The sequence below is a fragment of the Rhea americana genome, unplaced genomic scaffold (assembly GCF_003343005.1).
Source record: "Rhea americana isolate MKP2758 unplaced genomic scaffold, rheAme1 scaffold_68, whole genome shotgun sequence".
NCBI lineage: Eukaryota > Metazoa > Chordata > Aves > Rheiformes > Rheidae > Rhea > Rhea americana.
In genome coordinates, this window is record NW_028186845.1 from 634,613 (window position 1) to 653,410 (window position 18,798).

The 18,798-nt window shown below is 42.1% G+C and overlaps 1 protein-coding gene across 5 annotated transcripts in view; it reads right to left on the reverse strand.

Annotated features, from left to right (window-relative positions):
- Positions 1-18,798, reverse strand: part of ULK1 (unc-51 like autophagy activating kinase 1) — an 80,074-nt gene that overhangs the window by 47,246 nt on the left and 14,030 nt on the right. For all 5 annotated transcript variants that reach the window (XM_085321148.1, XM_085321149.1, XM_085321150.1 and 2 more), the window contains exons 5-9: positions 15,533-15,565; positions 14,874-14,910; positions 8,025-8,198; positions 6,135-6,208; positions 3,294-3,395 (exon numbers count right to left, since the gene is read on the reverse strand). In XM_085321148.1, coding sequence (XP_085177274.1) covers positions 3,294-3,395; positions 6,135-6,208; positions 8,025-8,198; positions 14,874-14,910; positions 15,533-15,565 — 420 coding nt within the window. The remainder of the gene's footprint in view (positions 1-3,293; positions 3,396-6,134; positions 6,209-8,024; positions 8,199-14,873; positions 14,911-15,532; positions 15,566-18,798) is intronic.

Consider the following 18,798-nt stretch of genomic DNA (forward strand, 5'->3'; position numbering starts at 1 on the left):
TTTCTCACTACAGCTGCCCCCAAGAGCAAAAAAATTCAAGACTCTGGATCTCAGGTCTCTGATGTAGCCAGTGGTCTGTTGGGGCCCAGCATCAGGAACTTTGRATCACCACTAATTTGGTAAAAAAACAACTGTATCTCCACACAACTTCACTACTAAACAACTGAGTCACACAATTCTGCTCGTAGCACCTGCCTGGACATGCCCATTGCTTTCCCGCTGTTAGCATCCATTTCACAAACCACTGGTACCTTCAGCCACTTTGCTCATCTCCTCCTCCAATATATACTACTTCTCTGTGGATTATGGAAAATGCAAAACCGTTTAGGAGATGTTAAAACTACCATKTGAATTCTTCAAAAGTCTTCAGTGACAGAGATGAAGAGTTGTAACTGCAAGCCACTTGCTAAGCAAAGCAAATTAACAATTCCACATTAATACAGTGCTCAGCAAATCTGTTTATAGGGATTTTGAATCCTATTAATCTCATCCTTCTGGCAGTCTCACTGTTTTGTTTATGGGTACGTTTAATACAAAAAGCTCCTTAAGACAGCTTCACCAGCCATCCTACCAACTGTCCATATCTGACAGTTTCAGCATTTTGTCTGCATGCAAAGAGGCAGGAAAGGGGCAGGAATAGCTCTGGGAAGTTGCCTTGGGTGACCCAGCTATAGTTAATTTTAACTTCGAGACAGCTAGGAATTATACACACATCTCTGCCTTGATTTATAAGCACTTTCTTGATTGACAGCTGYCTCAGCCCTTTCACATGTTTGATCTTTTCTCCATCCAACACAGCCACCTGAAGCCCATTTTATTTTTAAATTACTCCTTCCTCCTTGCTACACATAATACTTGACTCCTTTTGGTTTGCATTCCTGTGAAGTTGCCCAGCTGGCTCACACAGCGAACAGCTAAGAGGCTAAAAGCAGAAGGTAYCAAGCTGTGCTCCAGGTTTTGCTGGAGATTCCAGTCTGTAAGCATAGAGGTGATGTCCTTGCAAGTATGGGAGAGACAGCATTGTGAGGATTYAGCCTGAAGAAGTTCATGTCAGAAATTCAGTTCCCAGCTGCCCTGTACAACTGGGTCTGCTGGCGGCACCACTTGGGACTGCTGTCTCGAGGTAGGTCGGGAGATAACTAGCCAATTTCAAAAGTGCTGAACCCCACCTCCATGGGCTTCCCAGCACCTCTCACCACATATCCATCACCTCTGTCCACTACCTCTCTCTCTCCCCCTACCCTCTTAAAAGCCCCATAAGCAATGTCTTCTCACCTGCTCAGAGACCACCAGCCATCAGAGCAAATTCTTACAATGCAATCTAGCTAAAGAAATAAAGCTGGTTAACTTTTAACTAGCTTTCCAACATCTGACCTAGACAGACTTCATTCACCTGAGACTTGCAGCTGGGAGAAGGCAGTTTGTAAGACACATGGTCAAAACAAATAGATGGCACATGGAGGACCATCTGGGTTGAGCTTTTCTTTCTCCCTGATCAAACAGATCCRCAGCTGTTGCTGCACTAACAAATGGGGCCTAGCATTTTGTTTCAAAATACAGCCCCCAAAAGAGCAAAGGGCATGGGGAAAAATTAAAATAGAAAAACAAACGACCCCCTCCCCCAGCCCAACAGATGTCAGATGTACATGTGAAAGAAAGAAGGTATCCAGGCAGGCTGGCACAAAACAAGGATCAGGACCTGCTGGGTAGGGACCTAAATGCCCCTTTATTCCTCTCTGCAAGGGCAAATCGCCCTCACTCAATAGAAGGGACACAGGCATTACAGGATCACTCATCTCTGTGAACCTGAGGACACACATACAAGCAGAGGATTGATATTCTGACCACCTTCCCCCTTCAAAACCTTTGCTTGAGAGATGAATGAGGCTGACTAATAATTAATTTTATTTCCTGTGAATAATCCTTTAAGAACAAATATTCTCAGACCATTTCCATAGCATGCTTCACTGATCAATGGTAAAAGTCACATCACCTACTTCTTTTCAAAGAAATCAGATGACAGTGTTGTAAGTGCAAAACACCTCTGACAGTCACCACGTCAGTTATACCTAAATGATTTCAATGAGTAGGATATCAAGGTGCCTTCAGTGACCAAAATGCTCTGTTATAAGAATAAATCAGTGCAAGACTGAGGCATGCAAGGTAAATCTTTGTTTTTTCCACCTCCATATTTTTTCCCTTAATGCACAGATTTTTATTTTCTCTTGATAGTTATTTTCTCCTCTCTTAAACAAAGATACTGAGACTGACAAGCRAATGCAGCCAGTAAATGGGAGCGATTCAAGAGTTTATGTACTTGTGTGGGGTATTAAAAGAAAAAGAAGAACACACAGCCAAGGAAATGAAGTCTTGCCCTAAATACACAGGAAGGGAGACGTTAGCAGGATTAGAAAGCGCTGGCATGGAAGACTGGAAGATTTTTACAGCATTTGGCATGGGGTGGGGAGGGGAGCAAGCAAACAAAACGCACACACCTTCAAGGAGAAAAACCTTCTTAGTACTAATCTAAAAACCAAAATGTACCATTAGTTTACTTCCATATTTGCCTGCTCTTTCCTGCAACAGATTCAGAATTCACTTTATCCTTCCTGATCATGCAATTTTGCATGAGATCTTGAATGCCTATGAAATCCTAAAGAGCTGTTGAACTAGAGGTCAGAAGTCCTGCACTTCATAAAGCTTAGGTTACTACATGAGAACAGAATTTTCCTCCCACCACAGAATCCCCCCCCCCCTTTTAAGTGAAGAGGTGTCAGAACTTGGAAAAAGTAAATAAAAAGTAAATAAAGGCCATAGTTCACCCATCTGATCTAAGAAGCTGAGGAGTTTGTGGAAATGACACTCACTCAGTATGTAAATTTGAGGCTTGGTCTTAATCTGCACTAGACAAATAACCCATGGATATGGATGCATGGCTAGATAATCCATGCACTAGACAGAAGTGAGTTCTACAAAGCTCAAAAGATGTGAAGAAGTATCAGCAACTCAAGCATCTCTTTCTTAACTAATCCAAGAAAGTTTTCTGCAGGGATGACCTTTACTGAGGTCTTATACCCAGAAGATACATTTCACAGAGACACAGCCTAGAGAAGCAGTGTCATCTTCCAGTAACACTTCCAGAATTACAACACGTAAAGCACCACACTGTCAGTATGCTGGACCGTAGACCTCCACAGGTCTATAGGAYTAAATAAGTGACAGAAGCCATAGAGTAAGTGGATTAAAAATTAAAAAACAACACACACACAAAACATTAAATCTAAGCAACGTACCTGAAAAGGAGCCTTTCCTGTCAGACACTGATAAATTATGGTTCCTATACTCCAGAGGTCAGCTTTGGCATCATAGTGCTGAGACATGATGACTTCTGGTGCCTTTTGGGGGAGAGAACAGAAATCTGTTTTTATAAAAAGATGTGGCTTTTTTCTTTTTTGRCAGCTTCAATAAAGAACCAGAAACCACTAATATTCCTTAAAAACAAACAAACAAACAAAAACACACGCACCCCTGAGGCAGGTTTCCTAGTAACTGTGAAAGATCTGTTCCCATCTGAGAAGACTGTAATGCTACCTTGGCAGGGTCAATTCCATAAAGTGGGGCAGCAGAGACTTTGTTTTTTGTCTTTTATTTCTGTCTGAAAAAAAAAAAAAAAAAAAAAAAAAAAAAAAAAAAAAAAGGCAAACACACACTCAGAAAACCTACACTGTTCTGCCTACGGTGGGCAAACCCAGTCCATTCCCTTCTCAGGTGACAATCTCTGCTGAATCAAGCTGTACCCAGAAGTCTCCTTGTAATGGCACAGACTGACCTTTCAGAGCAAAGCAAGTAAAAGGTAAACAACCAAGGTGAACAGGTAAGCTCCGGCCTCTGTCCCAGGCAGCATCACATCACTTAGCCCAAGATGGCAGGATATTAATTATGCACCAGAGCCCACTGCCAATGGCACAGTTGGGGTTCAAAGGCAGATCTGTATTTCACTCCTGACAGCTAGAGCCCTGCTGRCCCTCAGAGGCTGAGGTCTAACCTCACACTGTGCCCTCAATTGCTCCCTCCCAGGCTTGTTCCAGAAGCTGGAAGCAGCACAAGTCCGCAGAGCCTCATGGTCCAGAAGGCAACGCGCCCCAGGAACAGCAGCACAGAAGGGACGGATGGGCAGGCCTGGTAATCCCATACACTTAAAACAACAGATTTCACTTCAGTGCTGCCAGCGTGGAAAGGGATCAACTTTCTAGCACTGCAGGAGAAAAGGCCACATGTAATGGAAACAAATGGCAGCAAACAAGTTGCAGAYCAGAGCCTGGTCAGTCCCAAAGGGAAACAGGCATGACACTGAACAAAGCTAAGCTAAAACAGGACATGAACTGTGCACKGAGGTTTCTTGTCTCACAGGACACTGATCATATCATGCTTCAGACACAAAGCTCATTCTCATACTGGTAACACACTTTTTAACAAAAGAAAATGAAAAGAACGGCCATGGGCTATGAGCTAAGAAAGCAGTATAAGAGCCTGCACTGCTAGCAGATGTTCCCAGGGCTAACTCAAGTTCCTCAATAGCATTAGAAAGAGACTTCAAACATCCACCCTAAATCCCAGTTTAACCCTCCCTTGCCATCTTCCCTTAAATCCTCCAATAAACAGAAYAATATGGAACTTTCTAAGCTTAAAAGGAGTCTCAAGAGCTCTTTAAAGAAAAAGTGTCATCAGTACTTTCCTCCAGCCCTTTCAAAAAGGAGCTGGGTATTTTGATTTATTTTCACAAGAGATTCAAAAAGAAAAGCATCACTAAAAATAGACAATTCAGGAAACTCTCACCAGGGGAAAAAAAAGTGACATCATCTACACATACAGCATAGTCAAGTAAACATCAGGTTTCAAAAGACAGACAGACAGACAGACAGACAGAGAGAGAGAGAGAGAGAGAGAGAGGGAGGGAGAGGGAGGAAGTCAGCTTTGCAAAAGTTGTATGATGAAACAGACCATCAAATATGGCACTGCCATGCAGTGCAGCCCAGCCTAACTCTGGGCCTGAAGAGTTCAAAGAAAAATTAAGGGGACTAAACCATGTTCAGAATCAGGTGCCTGCTTTCCCCAAGGGCAGTTCTGAAAATTCCAACCTAAATTGAACCACATCAACTCTTTACTTTGAGCTCAGACACCCACATCTCTAGGAAGTATTACAGTTTGTTCTGACATTTTTATTTCTGGCCTGGTTTTGTCATTTTTAGTTTAACTATCCTGATGTGACACTGAGATGTTGACTGTTTCCATAAACACAAACAAGAGATCACCTCCTCACATCCTTGTCTCAGGATGGAAGGTACAAGGAGGTGACATGGATCATTTTGTTTCTAAACACATCTATTTCACAAGCAAAGAAATCATTCCTGAAGCAGTTAGTCTGAAAGAATTCTGGGAGGAGGCATAAAATGCAAAGTGCAAACAGAAGCAGGTGAACTCTATTTATAGAGTTTTATGTGCAACAGAACATATTTAGATGCCAGTTTAGACACACTGCAAGGATGGCAGGATCTCTACCTGAACTGGTTCACAGCCCAAATGGATTTTTTGAAACTAAAGAGTAGTAAGAATTGGGAACTTTACAAAACTGCTTCTAAACAGGAATCTTGATGCTGATGCTCTGGGCTTGGCAAGAGTCACTGCAGGGGCCCAAGGTGACAGTGGGTTTTCGGAAATACTGTCTCAAAAGGCCTGCTGCAGCACAGTGGCTGACGCTCCTCTCCAAGGAAGCAACGCCTCAAGAGACAGACAGATGCATGAAACATCATCCTGACCTTCAGTCCTTTTGTTGCTGGAAACAGTGATCAATACTCTATTTTGTTTGGTTTTACTTATCAACAGCTCACCTGAAACTTAGATGACAACACAGTACCACAGGCACCTGTCATCTGACATTACAGGCTGATAGGATTTTATGAAGTCTCCCAATACAATACCTGTTTTTTGACAAGTAAAGAAAATTCCACTTCTGCAGGTAACTTGGGGGCCAAGGGGGGAAAAGCAGCTACCCTGATATTCATCAAGAAAGGCCTTGCTTCTGGAGGAGCAAAGTAAGAATAATACAGAAAGACCTATAAGCAAAACTCACTTACCATGTACATAGGTGAACCACACAATGTTGCTGCCATCATGTTATTCTGCAGGTATCGAGCAAACCCAAAGTCAGCTACAAAGAGAAAGAGATGGGTCAGGATCAGGTACTCATTCTAAAGGGTCTGCCTCTTCCTCAGCCAACTGCCCTCCTCCCCATTAATCCTTGCAGCAAGCGATGTACTCCATCTTTTCCACAGGACTTTGATAACTCTGTCTTTGAACACCAACATTCTTGTGTTAGTTATTAATGTACACTACAGACCTTAGAAAAAGGGAAATGAAACTACAAAAAAAGTATTCAAAGGAGCAAATTCCTTCTATTTTTAGAGATCAGACACTTTTTATTCATCCATTTGCCTGTATTCCAAAATGCCAACTGACAGAAACTGGTTACAATCTCTTGACTTCAGTGAGAGCGTGCCAATTCACGCTAGCTAAAGCAAAACCTATGACATACATATATGTCAAAGCATTAGCAAATCTGCTGCTACCTCTGCTTTTRGTTTGGAGAACTGAAAGCTCCTCTCCACTGAAAAACCTAAAGAGTAACAGACATCCAACAGAAACTAGTGCTTGCCACCACCAACACTTCTGGAATAAGCTGATTGAAAACTGTTCCTTTAGAAGAGTTTCAACGATTACTCTGATACAAAGAGAGAAAATTGAGCCGTTAGTTCACTCAGCAGCTAAAAAAGCCAGGGGCTATGAATACCAAGATGAATTACATCTGCAGGTTACTCAGCATCTGATCATATGATGGTTAGAGGTTCTCTCAAGGTTACCAGATATTTCAAGCAAGGAGATTTGACACAGCTGTTTACACTGTCATCTGTCACTAACAGACTGCTATGGTTGCCTATACCCYCTCCTGGACCATGTACTACTTAGGGAAGTAGGAGGGAGCAGGTACAGAGTATGACAAGTTGAAGAACAGCCGTGCTTGTGAGCTAGCGTGCTGTCAGCAGCCCTCCTGCCTATCTCTGTAGCTCGTCACTTCTACATTCCAGAGACCTCTGCATTTCAGCAAATACTTTAGCTATAGCTAAATGGCAGCAATGTTTCAAACAAGCTTTTTCACTGAACCTCACTTCTCAGACAAATGAAGGCATTAACACTTTCTCCATAGGACAGGATTCAGGCAAGRAATACTTTTATCTAATTGCTGTCAGCTTCACCTTGTGAACTGTAACATAATTTGACAAACATCCATGTATTGAGAGTGATGTTATCTAGCACTCATTTCACAGAGACCACAGGAGATATCTGTGCTCCGTGACTGGATTTTTGGAGCATTTGTCCCAACCGCCAATCCATCTGTGCTGCTTGCCACCCTCTGTGCCTAATATGCCAACAGTGAATCTCTTCAAGATGCAACTGAGAAGTCTTCCTCTGTTTCGAACAGTGGAAACAACTGTGCCTGATTTATAATTTCTGAGATCAGCAGCTAGTTTTAGGCCTTAAGACACCAATATTTTACCTCAACTCCRCTAAATGCTGCAGACAAAAATCACTACAGGCACTCATTTGTTGGCAAGGCTGGAGGTTACAAGCCAATTAAAGCAGGTTGGTATTTGTTTTTACCAAGTGAGGCGCTATTCAAGCTGTGAAGGCCTGTCCAGTTTTCTTTGCATTAGACTCTACCCTGACAGAACAGAATGCTCTTGCTCCTACTGCTTGGAGACAGACTGGAGCTTGCTGAGCTTGGTTATTTTAGTAGAGGAACTAACACAGCAAGCTGAAAACCTTAGGGAACGTTAGAGAGGTGGTTTTTTTTCCATCTAGACAGATAATTTTTTCTTTCCCAAAAGAAAAAAAATCGAGGCTTGCCATTTATTAGTTACCAAACTTTCCAGAGAGCTCTTAGGGTGATGCTTGTAACAGGGTCTTACCAATCTTTATGCGAATGTTGTTGGGATTTGATTTCTTGCCTCCAGCATACGAAAGGAGGATATTCTGTGGCTTCAGATCCCGATGGATGATGCCTTTGCTGTGCAGCATTTTCATGGCACCTGCTATCTGCTGGAGAAAGAGTCTGATGGTGTCTTCACTAAGTGTCCGCATAGCTATGGAGGAGGAAACAGAGACACACAGATCAAAGAATCATAATGCTAGTTCTCTGAAGAACCAAGATGGCAATTTCTCTACAGCAATTAGCCATAATTTGGCATTTTTATTTCCATGTACAGCTTTTTTCTTCACCACACTATTTCTGAACAATTAGTGCAGAGACTAGTACTATGAGTTTTGCTTTCCCTTCTYCCCACAGCTTTATACACACTGCAGTCAGGGCTGTTTCAGCCCTCAGAGTCTAACATGGTCAGGCTGAACTCAGGCCAGCRGCAAGCACTGAACTTGAGTTATCAGCTGGGTCCAAAAATGACATCTGATAAGGTTTAGGGCTTCAGAAGCAATTCAGACAGAGTCAGCGTGCATGATCACTACGCATCTGTAACTTAGAAATTTGACTGAATCCAGGTCTAGGTCTAACCTTGGTGCACCATCACAGGCTAGACCAAACCATCATGCTAACTCCCCATGCTGGTGTTTGGATGAACTGTGGCTCAATGATACTGTGGTGTAAAAGCTATGAAATACTGAAGGGATTAAAAATGTCCAATAGGCTCTTGTAGACAGACTGACACAATGTTTGCTCTAGTTATTTTAAGAGCTATATGTATGAAACTCTCGCCAAAGCTCAGAGCAGTCTGCTGAACAAGTCTCAGTATCAATAGTGCTCCTGGCCTGCCTTGTTGTCAGTCACTGAACAAGTCAGGCAAAGAAAAAAAATCCACTTGAATAAAACCATCTCTTTCATAAAAGCCTCCTGTAAATTACTTCAGACTTCATTAGTGTTGTTCCAGCTGCTCTCTAGTAAGACTTTAAACCAAACTGGCAGAAGYTTCAAAACGCTGCCCTACCTAGTCAGCTAGAAGGGACGAATCCTTATGAAAACACAGATGAGGCTGCAGGCAGCTTTAACGCAACACAGGAAATTAAAAATCTAACTTTTAAAATATGTGCATGGGAAACAGCAAGGGACAAAGGTCAGTTAAACAGCATTTAGAATAGAAAATAAACTCTTGCTACTCCCAAACTTTACTGTTCTAGAAGAGGCACAAGCAGAGCTAAAATGTCACTGTGGGTACCAGCTGGTCCTGGGTTCATACACGTGACACAAGTGCACATGTATATAGAGTTTCTCTCTCCTTCCTGGGCCTTTTTCCCCATGAACTGGCACTCAGCTGGAATTCAAAAGACTCCTGTGCAAGAAGGGGAGATTCTGCAACAGGATTTTAAAGCTCAAGAGGCAGCTCAGATGCAAGCCTACCAAACCTACCWGCATCTTCCCCAGAAAAAAATACTGCCTCACCTGTAACAAGGCTTTCCCTATGAGGGCATTAAATGACAGACCTCCAGCTGAAGTATATCAGGGTACTCATTTGTGTACCAGCTTCTGTCTACTAAAGCTCTGGCATCATGGCTTAGCTGTGCTCAKTCTTCTGCCTCTAACAACTGGTCTCTCAAATATTTCTGCAATTCCCTTCTCTGTGGTCCTTGCACACTTCACATTCCTACCCACTATTTGTCTTCACAACACACACAAAATATGGCCCCAAGTGAACCGAGACAGGGAAGTTATCCAGGAATAGTTAAAACAGGGACCATAGCCTTTAAATAAAACAGCAAGGGCTCCAAAACTTCTTACCCAGTTCGGTTCAGGCCCAGGAAAGGATAGTCTGACTGTACCATTATCTCCCAAACAAGAAGCAAGACCTGAAACTTGGCAGCGCTTAATAGTATCAAAGCCAGATAATGAACTCCTGGTTAAATTCACCTTGCCTCTAGCAGCGAAACTGTTTAGAGCCTTGTTCTGACCTGCAGTTCCAATAGCATGCCACATTTTTAAGGCATTACCCTCTCTTTTAAAGTCTCATGTTTAGAAGAATCTAACAGAGTGCAAGATACCTTCTCCCAGTAAGCATGTTAAGCCTCCTTAATGAGGTCTCTAACCCTTCAAACTGAAAAAAAAATTGATACCAAGGTCAGAAAATCCACTCATCCAGACAAAAACAGGGCCTCTAAGCTTCTAATTTCTGCAGAATTTAACCTTTTCCACTTCACAGAAGTTCTGTATGAAGCTCTTAAGCTTGAAAGATGTTAGAGGAAAAACAATAAGTAGTGCCTAAGCCTGCAGACGGATTCCCCCAACGCCTCTGCTGTTGCTTAGTGAAGTCACCAAGCTGCAGAAGTAGCGCAGCGAGGCAAGATCGTGAAACCGAGAAGCTTCCCTCAGTAACAGAAAACTGAGGCAGGCAGTTACTGAGGGAGCGCAGGGAGATGCCCTTTTACCTCCCTCCATTCACAGACCTGCCATAACACAGAAAAACACAAGGCCTTATCTCTCGTTCTTGGTCCATCAGTCTAGGGAATGGGATCACAGCAGCAATCTCCAACTGAAGGAGAGAGAAATAAATACAACTTACACTTTCGGAAGCTTCAAGAATCTCTGCAGAGATTCAAGAAATCACCCAACAAGAACAACAAAAAGCATYACAGAGACTCCTCCTTCTGATTTACTTCAGTCTTACTAGGCTTCATTTCACATCAGATTTTCGTTGTAGAAAGACAGAACAAACACCACCAGCCATATTCCACTAGAACAATTTCTCTAAAAATCTCAAGCATTCCCAGCCAAAAGTCTTCTAGACCAACCACCCATTAGCAGCAGAAGGGAGAACATTCAGAAGACTCCCTCAGTCTAGGTGGCACCAAAACGAGTGTAGAGAATGCAGCCGTTCACTCTTTTCCTACCACATCTTAAATGGGGAACTTGTACTTCTGTCCCTACAAAAAGGGGCTAGCTCTCCTCTTCACCCGAAAACTGATGGCAAGACACTAMGCCTGCACTGAAGTCCAGGCATCTCCCGGACACCTGCGGTCAGCAACAGGTTCTTGCAGGGAACACTGTTTCACAAGTCTGACTTTGCTATTACTGAGAAGTAATAATATCCCTGTGTTTATTTTCATGGGCTGCACTTCAGGGACAGGGCACTCAGCTTACTGCCCCGGGAGCGGCTGCTACACAGGTCAAAGAGCAGAGCAAATATTTACAGCAGGTCAGTGCAAGGGCTGTGTGCCTGGCAGCTCTCGAGGTATAGGAGGAGGATAAAACCACCTAAAAAAAGTGATCTGGAGAACACTGCACAGCAATATAATGACTGTTCAACCTGCTAAGAGGCCATGTACACTGTAGTGAACAGGCACTGATAGCTGATCCAAGTGTAAACGTGCTGGAGCACATCTGCTGCAATGTTACCTGACAATGTCATTCKGAAAAAAGTTATTTGGGAAAATAACTTCTCCTCTTACCGCAGCTGTCACAAGTAACTCTAACATGGGCCCAGCCTAAACCGCACTGAAGTCAAGGAAACTAAGTTGGCTTGTTTGGGGCTCGTTGTGCCAGCTTATAACTTCGCTGGGCTCCATCCAGCCTAGCGTGACCCTTGTARAGTCTTTTGTGCAGATTAGAAGACTTATTCTCAGTAGAGCTACTCTTATTATAGATACTCTTAATTACCTTGCTGTAGGGAGAGAAGTTGTACAGAAATGTCTCACAACTCTGCTTTACAAAGCAGCCCCAGAATCATTTGGGATTCAATGATCTAGGAGAAAATTACACCTCACTACATGTGTTGTGGTCTAATAAAGAAACACTGATCTCTGATGTGAAGTTTTCTTCAGAGATGCGTTCTCCAGGAAGCAACTGTTTTAGAAAGGTCAGGAATATGCACTCATGAACTGTTCATAACTGCCTGTGTCAGTACCAGTTCAAAGATTTTGAGACAGGGAATTTTAGATCAACCTGATCTGACCTCCAGAACAGAGGGCACCGAATTTCATTCAGTTATTCCTGCAGTGAGAACTTTAACTTCTGTAATACTTTCCACAACTCTATCACACACTGCAGAGATCTGTCATGCTCAGCTTCAATGAATTTAAAATGAAGCCAGTATCTACAGAGATCCATCAGAGAAGGAAAAGCATCGTAACATTAAAAAAAAAAAAAAAGCAAAGTGTTCTTTTCAACAGAACACATACAGTCTTAGGAAGCTGTATAAAAGAAACGAGGCTAACTGATAGGGAAATCCAATATAAACGTGTACTACATTCAAACGTGCACATATACACGTCTTACAGTTATGAAGACGAGGCAAATTAGAGTGCCTTTTGATTCATCACAGAATTACCATGTTGTCTAATGCCTGTAATTAGAGGGCAGAATGGACTGGGAAGCTTACAAGCATCTCGTTCAATGAGAAGCGGGATTTGCATGTGCAACTTGCATAAGCGTTGCAGGAACCACTAGCAAAAACATCTGAGGAGTCAGTGGGACAGTAAACCTTGCAATTAAATATCACCATACAATTATTAAAATAACTGAAGTAGCTCAATAACCGCTCAGTAGAAATGAGCCTCCTGCATATCAGTAAAGTACCCTGGAAGAAATTTGAACTTTCCAAGATAAGCTTCCAAGTATTTTGTAGGCAAAAACAGAGATCAATAACTTTTTAGAATTATTTAGTAGGACGAAATGTTAGCCCAGGGAACATTCAAATTACCCATGGTGGAGTAAAACTGAATTTTATTTGGCAAATATAACTCAGTGTCCCTTTCTCAAACTAGCTACCAATTTCTTGTGTAGTATCATTTGATAAACGAGGAAGTGAATTTTATTCATAGCCCAGTTAATTGCACAGCATGCCACACTTTTGCGAGAATATCATGCTGTACACACACAAGCAGTAGCATGAATAGGCAGATTTTCTCTAAAGCCACGTCAGGGGCTTACCATTCAGCCAGAGGCTCTGCTCCCATTTACATACGCAGCTTTGGCAGCAAGCGTGCACAGCTCAGTGCTTTACTACCACTGTTCTCCTCATGTGCACGAGAACTAGAAAAATCCCATGTACGTTCTAAATGGACTACATTTAATGCCAGGGTACAAAAATCTCATCAATTCAGGCACTGGGAAAAAGTCGTATTACACGTTCAGCATGCCCCTGTACTCACAAAACAGGTAGAAGCCTGCCTCTGCATGTAAACAGCATCTTGGACACACAGACCTGGAAACTTTGGAATTTAGGTTAGAGCCTGGAAGAGTTAGCCAAAAGGGAATCCCAGCTCTTCCATTTCCCCAGCTGACTTCCATTCCCAACTCATAATTCATTGCCCATTCTTTATTTAAAACTTGTCTGTGCCCTGACAAAACTGATGCTTGACTATTTTTAAAAGTATTTCATTATTTAAATTTCAGTTTGTGTTCAAGGTGGAAGAAAGGTATCATGTACAAAAATATTTTCACTTGATATTCATAGCACCGTTCTACCACTATGAAAGCTCCTTAAAATACAGCAATACACGGATACAAAATACTATCATTTAACTAAGACAAAGCACACTAAATCTGAATTGAAAAAACATATGCATGTCATTTCCAACTCATCAATATTTTAAATAAAACTTATGAAAGGCAAAATATCCCCCCTTTTTTCCCAAGTAAATCCTCTCTGCAAATAAAATTAAAAAAAAATACACAAATTTAATTGTTACTCTGTAGGAACAGAATGCAACATAGTAGCATCAAGCCTGAAATAATCACTGTAGGCATACTAACACTAGCTGCAGGGCAAATGTAAATTTAGCTTTTAATCTTTCAATTTTCCACAGTTTCTAGACATCATGTACCTTAAATAAAGAGCCTGAAGTATTATCTAGCTGACTAGCTTTTATTTTTTACTATATGAAAAAAAAACTTTGTTTAACCATGATCCACAGACACACAAGAAGCGAGATTACTAAATATGAAGAGACAACTTAAATCTTGCTTTTAATATGCAAAATAAGAAAGTTACTTTAAATGAGGGAAAAATACAGTTAGGCAAAAAGAAAATAAGTCTTGCATCTGACTGCAGCAAAGCAATTTGTTAAACRTGTTCTCCTCCCACTGCTTAGAGGATTCACTCATGTGGTCACTGGAGAGGTGCTCAGGTGCAGGGTGATTTTATATTTCGTTCAATTTGATGGCAAAAGAGCTCTTCAGTCTCACTGAAAGCTTCTTCAAGACACTCCAGTTACAGATATCTGCCTACTGCACTGTGCTATCCAAAAAGATTCAGAARTTACCCTCAGTTTTGGCACCCTCACAGCACCACTGGCTTCCAGTTTATACTGGACAGAGCTGTCTTTAACATACTAGGAAGTAACAAATGTGTTCTGTCCTAGATGTGGGTACATTCTTAAGGGAAAAGAAAGCAAATCAAATATATTCTTGGAATCTCATTTAATCAAACCCTACAGATACAAGGCTTGAACAAGTAATTTTTTCCRGTGATCAAGAAAGACAAACCATGCCACTGGCAGAGTTTAAATATGTTTTATCTATAAGGCCACTGTAACCAAAATAGATAGGTAACTGCTGACAGTTGATACCCTTCAGTCATTACTGACCTACATAGCAAAGACAAGCCATCCCACCTAACTTTTACTGCTTTGTATTCTCAGTTTTCAAATGATTAACAAGCATGAAGCTTTTAAAAGAGCAATGATACTCTGTCTATTTTTCAGGAGCTTAAAAAAAAATCCCATCATCTTCCACAAACCCCAGCAACTTCAACAAGCTAGAACAGCTACTATTTTCTTCSGAATACAGAGGATGTTCTCCACGTTGCTGTACTTACTGTGAAGATAGTCTGCCAGGTCACCACCGTTACAGTACTGGAAAGAGAACATGAAGGTCAGTTAGCATGAGGGAAAGCAAAGGTTTTTTTAAAAAAAAAAAACAGCAAAATTCTCTAGGATTGCAGGCTTCTCATGGTATTTAAGTATAAACAAATAAAAGCAYTGAAATATATATTCAGATGATGACAGAAAAAAAACAACATTCTAGTAGGTTCCTCATCATGTTTCCACTATATGTTAAGTTGCWTTATGATATACCAGCATACATTAGCTTTTGCATGTGTGTGTGCATGCATGCACACGCATGAGAAAGGTCATCACCCAGAAGACGACTGGCTGAGGAAAACCTGAGATCAAAATTGAAATTCCCCGTATCACGCAGCCATACTACATGAAGAGTTTCCTTCCATGCATCTTGAAGTAGATACTACCCAGTAACATCCATTTTACTTCAAGATAAGAATTCTTATTCATTAAACCTGTGCCAGCATGCCCTTTTGACAGCAGTAATATGAAAAATCCTTCTGGCTGCTAGCTTCACCTACACTGTTACAGTTCCCACAGGTATGCAGGTTAGCAAAAGCATCATAGGTCAGACCGTGAGCAGAAAGCACTACTGTGGTGAGCTGATAAATACAAGTTTAAGGCAGGCACTCACCTCCATAACCAAGTAGACAGAGTTTGCCAGTTCCTACGGGGAGAAGAGGGGAAAGAACAATAAAAGAACAATTTCACACCAATTTAAACATGTTATTCCTTTCTGAGTGTGCATCCATTTAACAAGGCAAATGTATCCCCTACTGTGGCTTGGGTCTTCATGTTCCTTTCCAACTCTTGAGATTAACCGTGACATGCAAAGCAGATGCTAGCATGCCATCTCAGTCTTAAACATTTCCATATTTGACACAGTCCTTTRTAGCAGATATGCCCATATGAGCAACATCAGTCTGAAAGATGGGATCATTCAGAACTTGGGACCTGCATTCCAGCCTCCTTGCCTGAAAGGTGCTTAAGAGATCCACCTTTGGTTTAAGGGCAGGGGAGGAAGAGTGAATAAATAAATAAAGCTGCCTTCAAGCTCAGWAAGTTTGGCTCTAGTGTTTGGACTACATAGGCAGGACATACGAGATGTCTCTGAGAATGTTTCTGAGTAGCTGCATACCAGTCTAGTCCTTGTTTTATTCTAATAATATAACACATCAGAAAATGGGAAACCAACACTTCAAGTGGCTGAAAATGACCAGGCTTTTATTTTAGGTCCTGCACACAACGAAGAGAACACACACCATTATCCATCTGAGAGCACTGTGCCATGAAAGGTAAAAACACAGCATTGGATAACCAATTTCTAGACATGCACTAGAGTGCTAATAAATTTAACTGGCATTACTAGCAGGTGGCTAAGGCTTTCTGGATGAAAATTTTCATGACAATCAACGTCAGCACCAACATTCAGATCTAACACTGTTCTTCCAATGTTTTCTATGGGTACTGCACTATAATGCTTTTTTTTTTTTTTTTTTTCCCCAAGCTTGAGAGTTATCTCTAGCCTTAGCTGAACTTCTCCACTGGCTCCCTGTCTTGGGAAGCACATATAAGGAGATGGTGCCAAGCATATGTTGCCAAGGAGCACTATTAGGAACTTGGGCTGCTGTGCAGCAAGTGTATTGACACAAGTGACTGTCAGCCACTAGCCTGGGCAGCATTTCCCAAACCTGTGGCAGACAGCAAAGACAGCCACACGTCTTAGCCCTTCTACCCCAGAGGCTGAATACTCAAAATGCTCTTGCTGCAACAGATGTCAGACAGAAGAAAGCTGTGCAGACTTATTACGGAAAAGCCTACTTGCTTTAAAAAAAAAAAAATCACTCCAATGCAGGGCCCCATCCTGGGCAACTGCAGGCAGCAGTAAGTTGGCTGTGTGGAGAGGCACTGAAAGCAATGTCAAGGCAAAATGCTCCCCTACCTTTCCACAGCCCCAGGGGAGCATGCCTTTGCTTACAGGCCATTTAGGCACCTGCCTACCTAGTTCCTGCTCTAAGCTTGACTAAAGTCCCAATATCCATGCTACCAGCATTCAAGTTTTCAATGAGCCTCTGCTGTCTGCTCTCAGCTCCATTCATCTTGSTCTGCCCATAGGACTCGCCACCTCCCAAGCCCGTACCAAACTGACTTCAGCACCTCAAGCCCTCACCATCTTCCATCATTTCTCCTGCAGTTCTCTTCTAATCTTAGAACAGATGTGTGCTGGAAGACTGGGTGGAGGAAGGGTAGTAAGAGGTTAGGAAGCTGAACTACCTGCAATTTGAAAAAACTCAAGCCATGGCTGCATGCAGAACAGGCCACCTTCCCCCAAACAGTACGTGCAAATACTCGGCAGCCCAGCAGCCTAACCTCAAACAGTTTCCCTGGTTCAAGACGGTCATCAGATGCAGGGGTGGCCAACTCCTCTCAACTTTTATAACTGCTCTTACTTCCAAGCCAAGCTGAACTTTTTGAAAGGTCCCCTTGTTTKTCCAATACGCAGTTTTCAGTGATACTTCAAGAGCGCCTTTGTCGCTTTCCCATGAACGAAAAGAACTGCAGGCCTTGCTTCCCAGCTCCCACGTTTACAAGMAGCATGTGCTAAGCCTTCCACTTTTACATGTGCTTCAGATAAACGGGGGGAAACAATTTGTGCTTAGAAACACTAAGCTGGGAATCAGCATAGGCAGAAAATCCCAGGCATCGCCACAAGCTTCAGATGTGACAAAACACTGGGGGAAAATTTTCAGAAGCATTCAAATCCCACCAACTCCTGCTGACCTTAGCAGAAACAGCAGAAGTCAAGATTTATGAGCTATCCAGGCTTTTCACTTCTCCATGAACTACAGTCACAGACTTACCCCAAGACACAAGAATATACCAGAACTGTCTTGCAACCAGCTACTCAGGSAACAACAGTGCAGCTGCAGAGCACAGAGCTTAGCACAGGGGAACTGCTAAGCACAGGGGGAAGTTTCTGAAGTGTTTTTTGCAGCCCACACCAAGTTCATTACTGCTGCAAATTTTCTCAAGACACTTCTTGTCTAAACACACTGCAGTCACTGCAGTTCAGTACCTCTACTCATTAATACCTACAGTGCCAGCAGGGTTTGGGGAAGCTTAACATACTACGACCTGTGCAGAAAATGAAGAGGAAGTTCAGTTTATACAAGCTAAATCCAAAAGGTATTTGCAACAACTTTTTAGTTATTAGCCAAGAGTAATGTTCACTGTACAGTTTGGCTGTTTTTCCACTTTATTTAAAGCCACTGCAAACAAATGTAATAAAGCTAGTCATTGATTTTTCACTGTTAGTGTGTACACAAGCTTCAAATGCTTTAGTGACTAGGGTTGAATAAGGACACCCAGATAACAGATGCTCTGCTCAACTTCCCTAGCAAAATAAATAAATAAATAAATAAATAAGACGACGACCTTCATACTTAAAGTTTTATTCCACCAGCACAGGGAGGGTGAAGACACAAGAGCGAAATGCTTGCAAGGTGTCTGAGAGGCAACAAGTAAATAGTGCCCTGTCCATCTACTGGCAACAGTCTTTGCCACCCATTCGAGTCTTATGACTGAATTATTCTTCCACTGACTACATTCAATACAAATGTCATGCAAAAGTTGTGTTCAGCATCTGTCATTTCTGATGAGAACAGAAATTGTGTTCCTTCACTTTGAAAAAAGGCCCACAAGCAAATCTGGAAGCAGGGGTTTCATCCCGACTACATCTACTTTAACAAATAGCATAACACAGTAGAAGAGATCTGTGCAGCAGAACAACTGGTGCCAAGGACTCAAYATCAACACTAACTACATTTCAGGAGTTTAATTTCAGAGTAGCTCAACTCAGCTTCCATGGTCCATTAGCAGGTAGAAGCGCCAGGTGCAGTM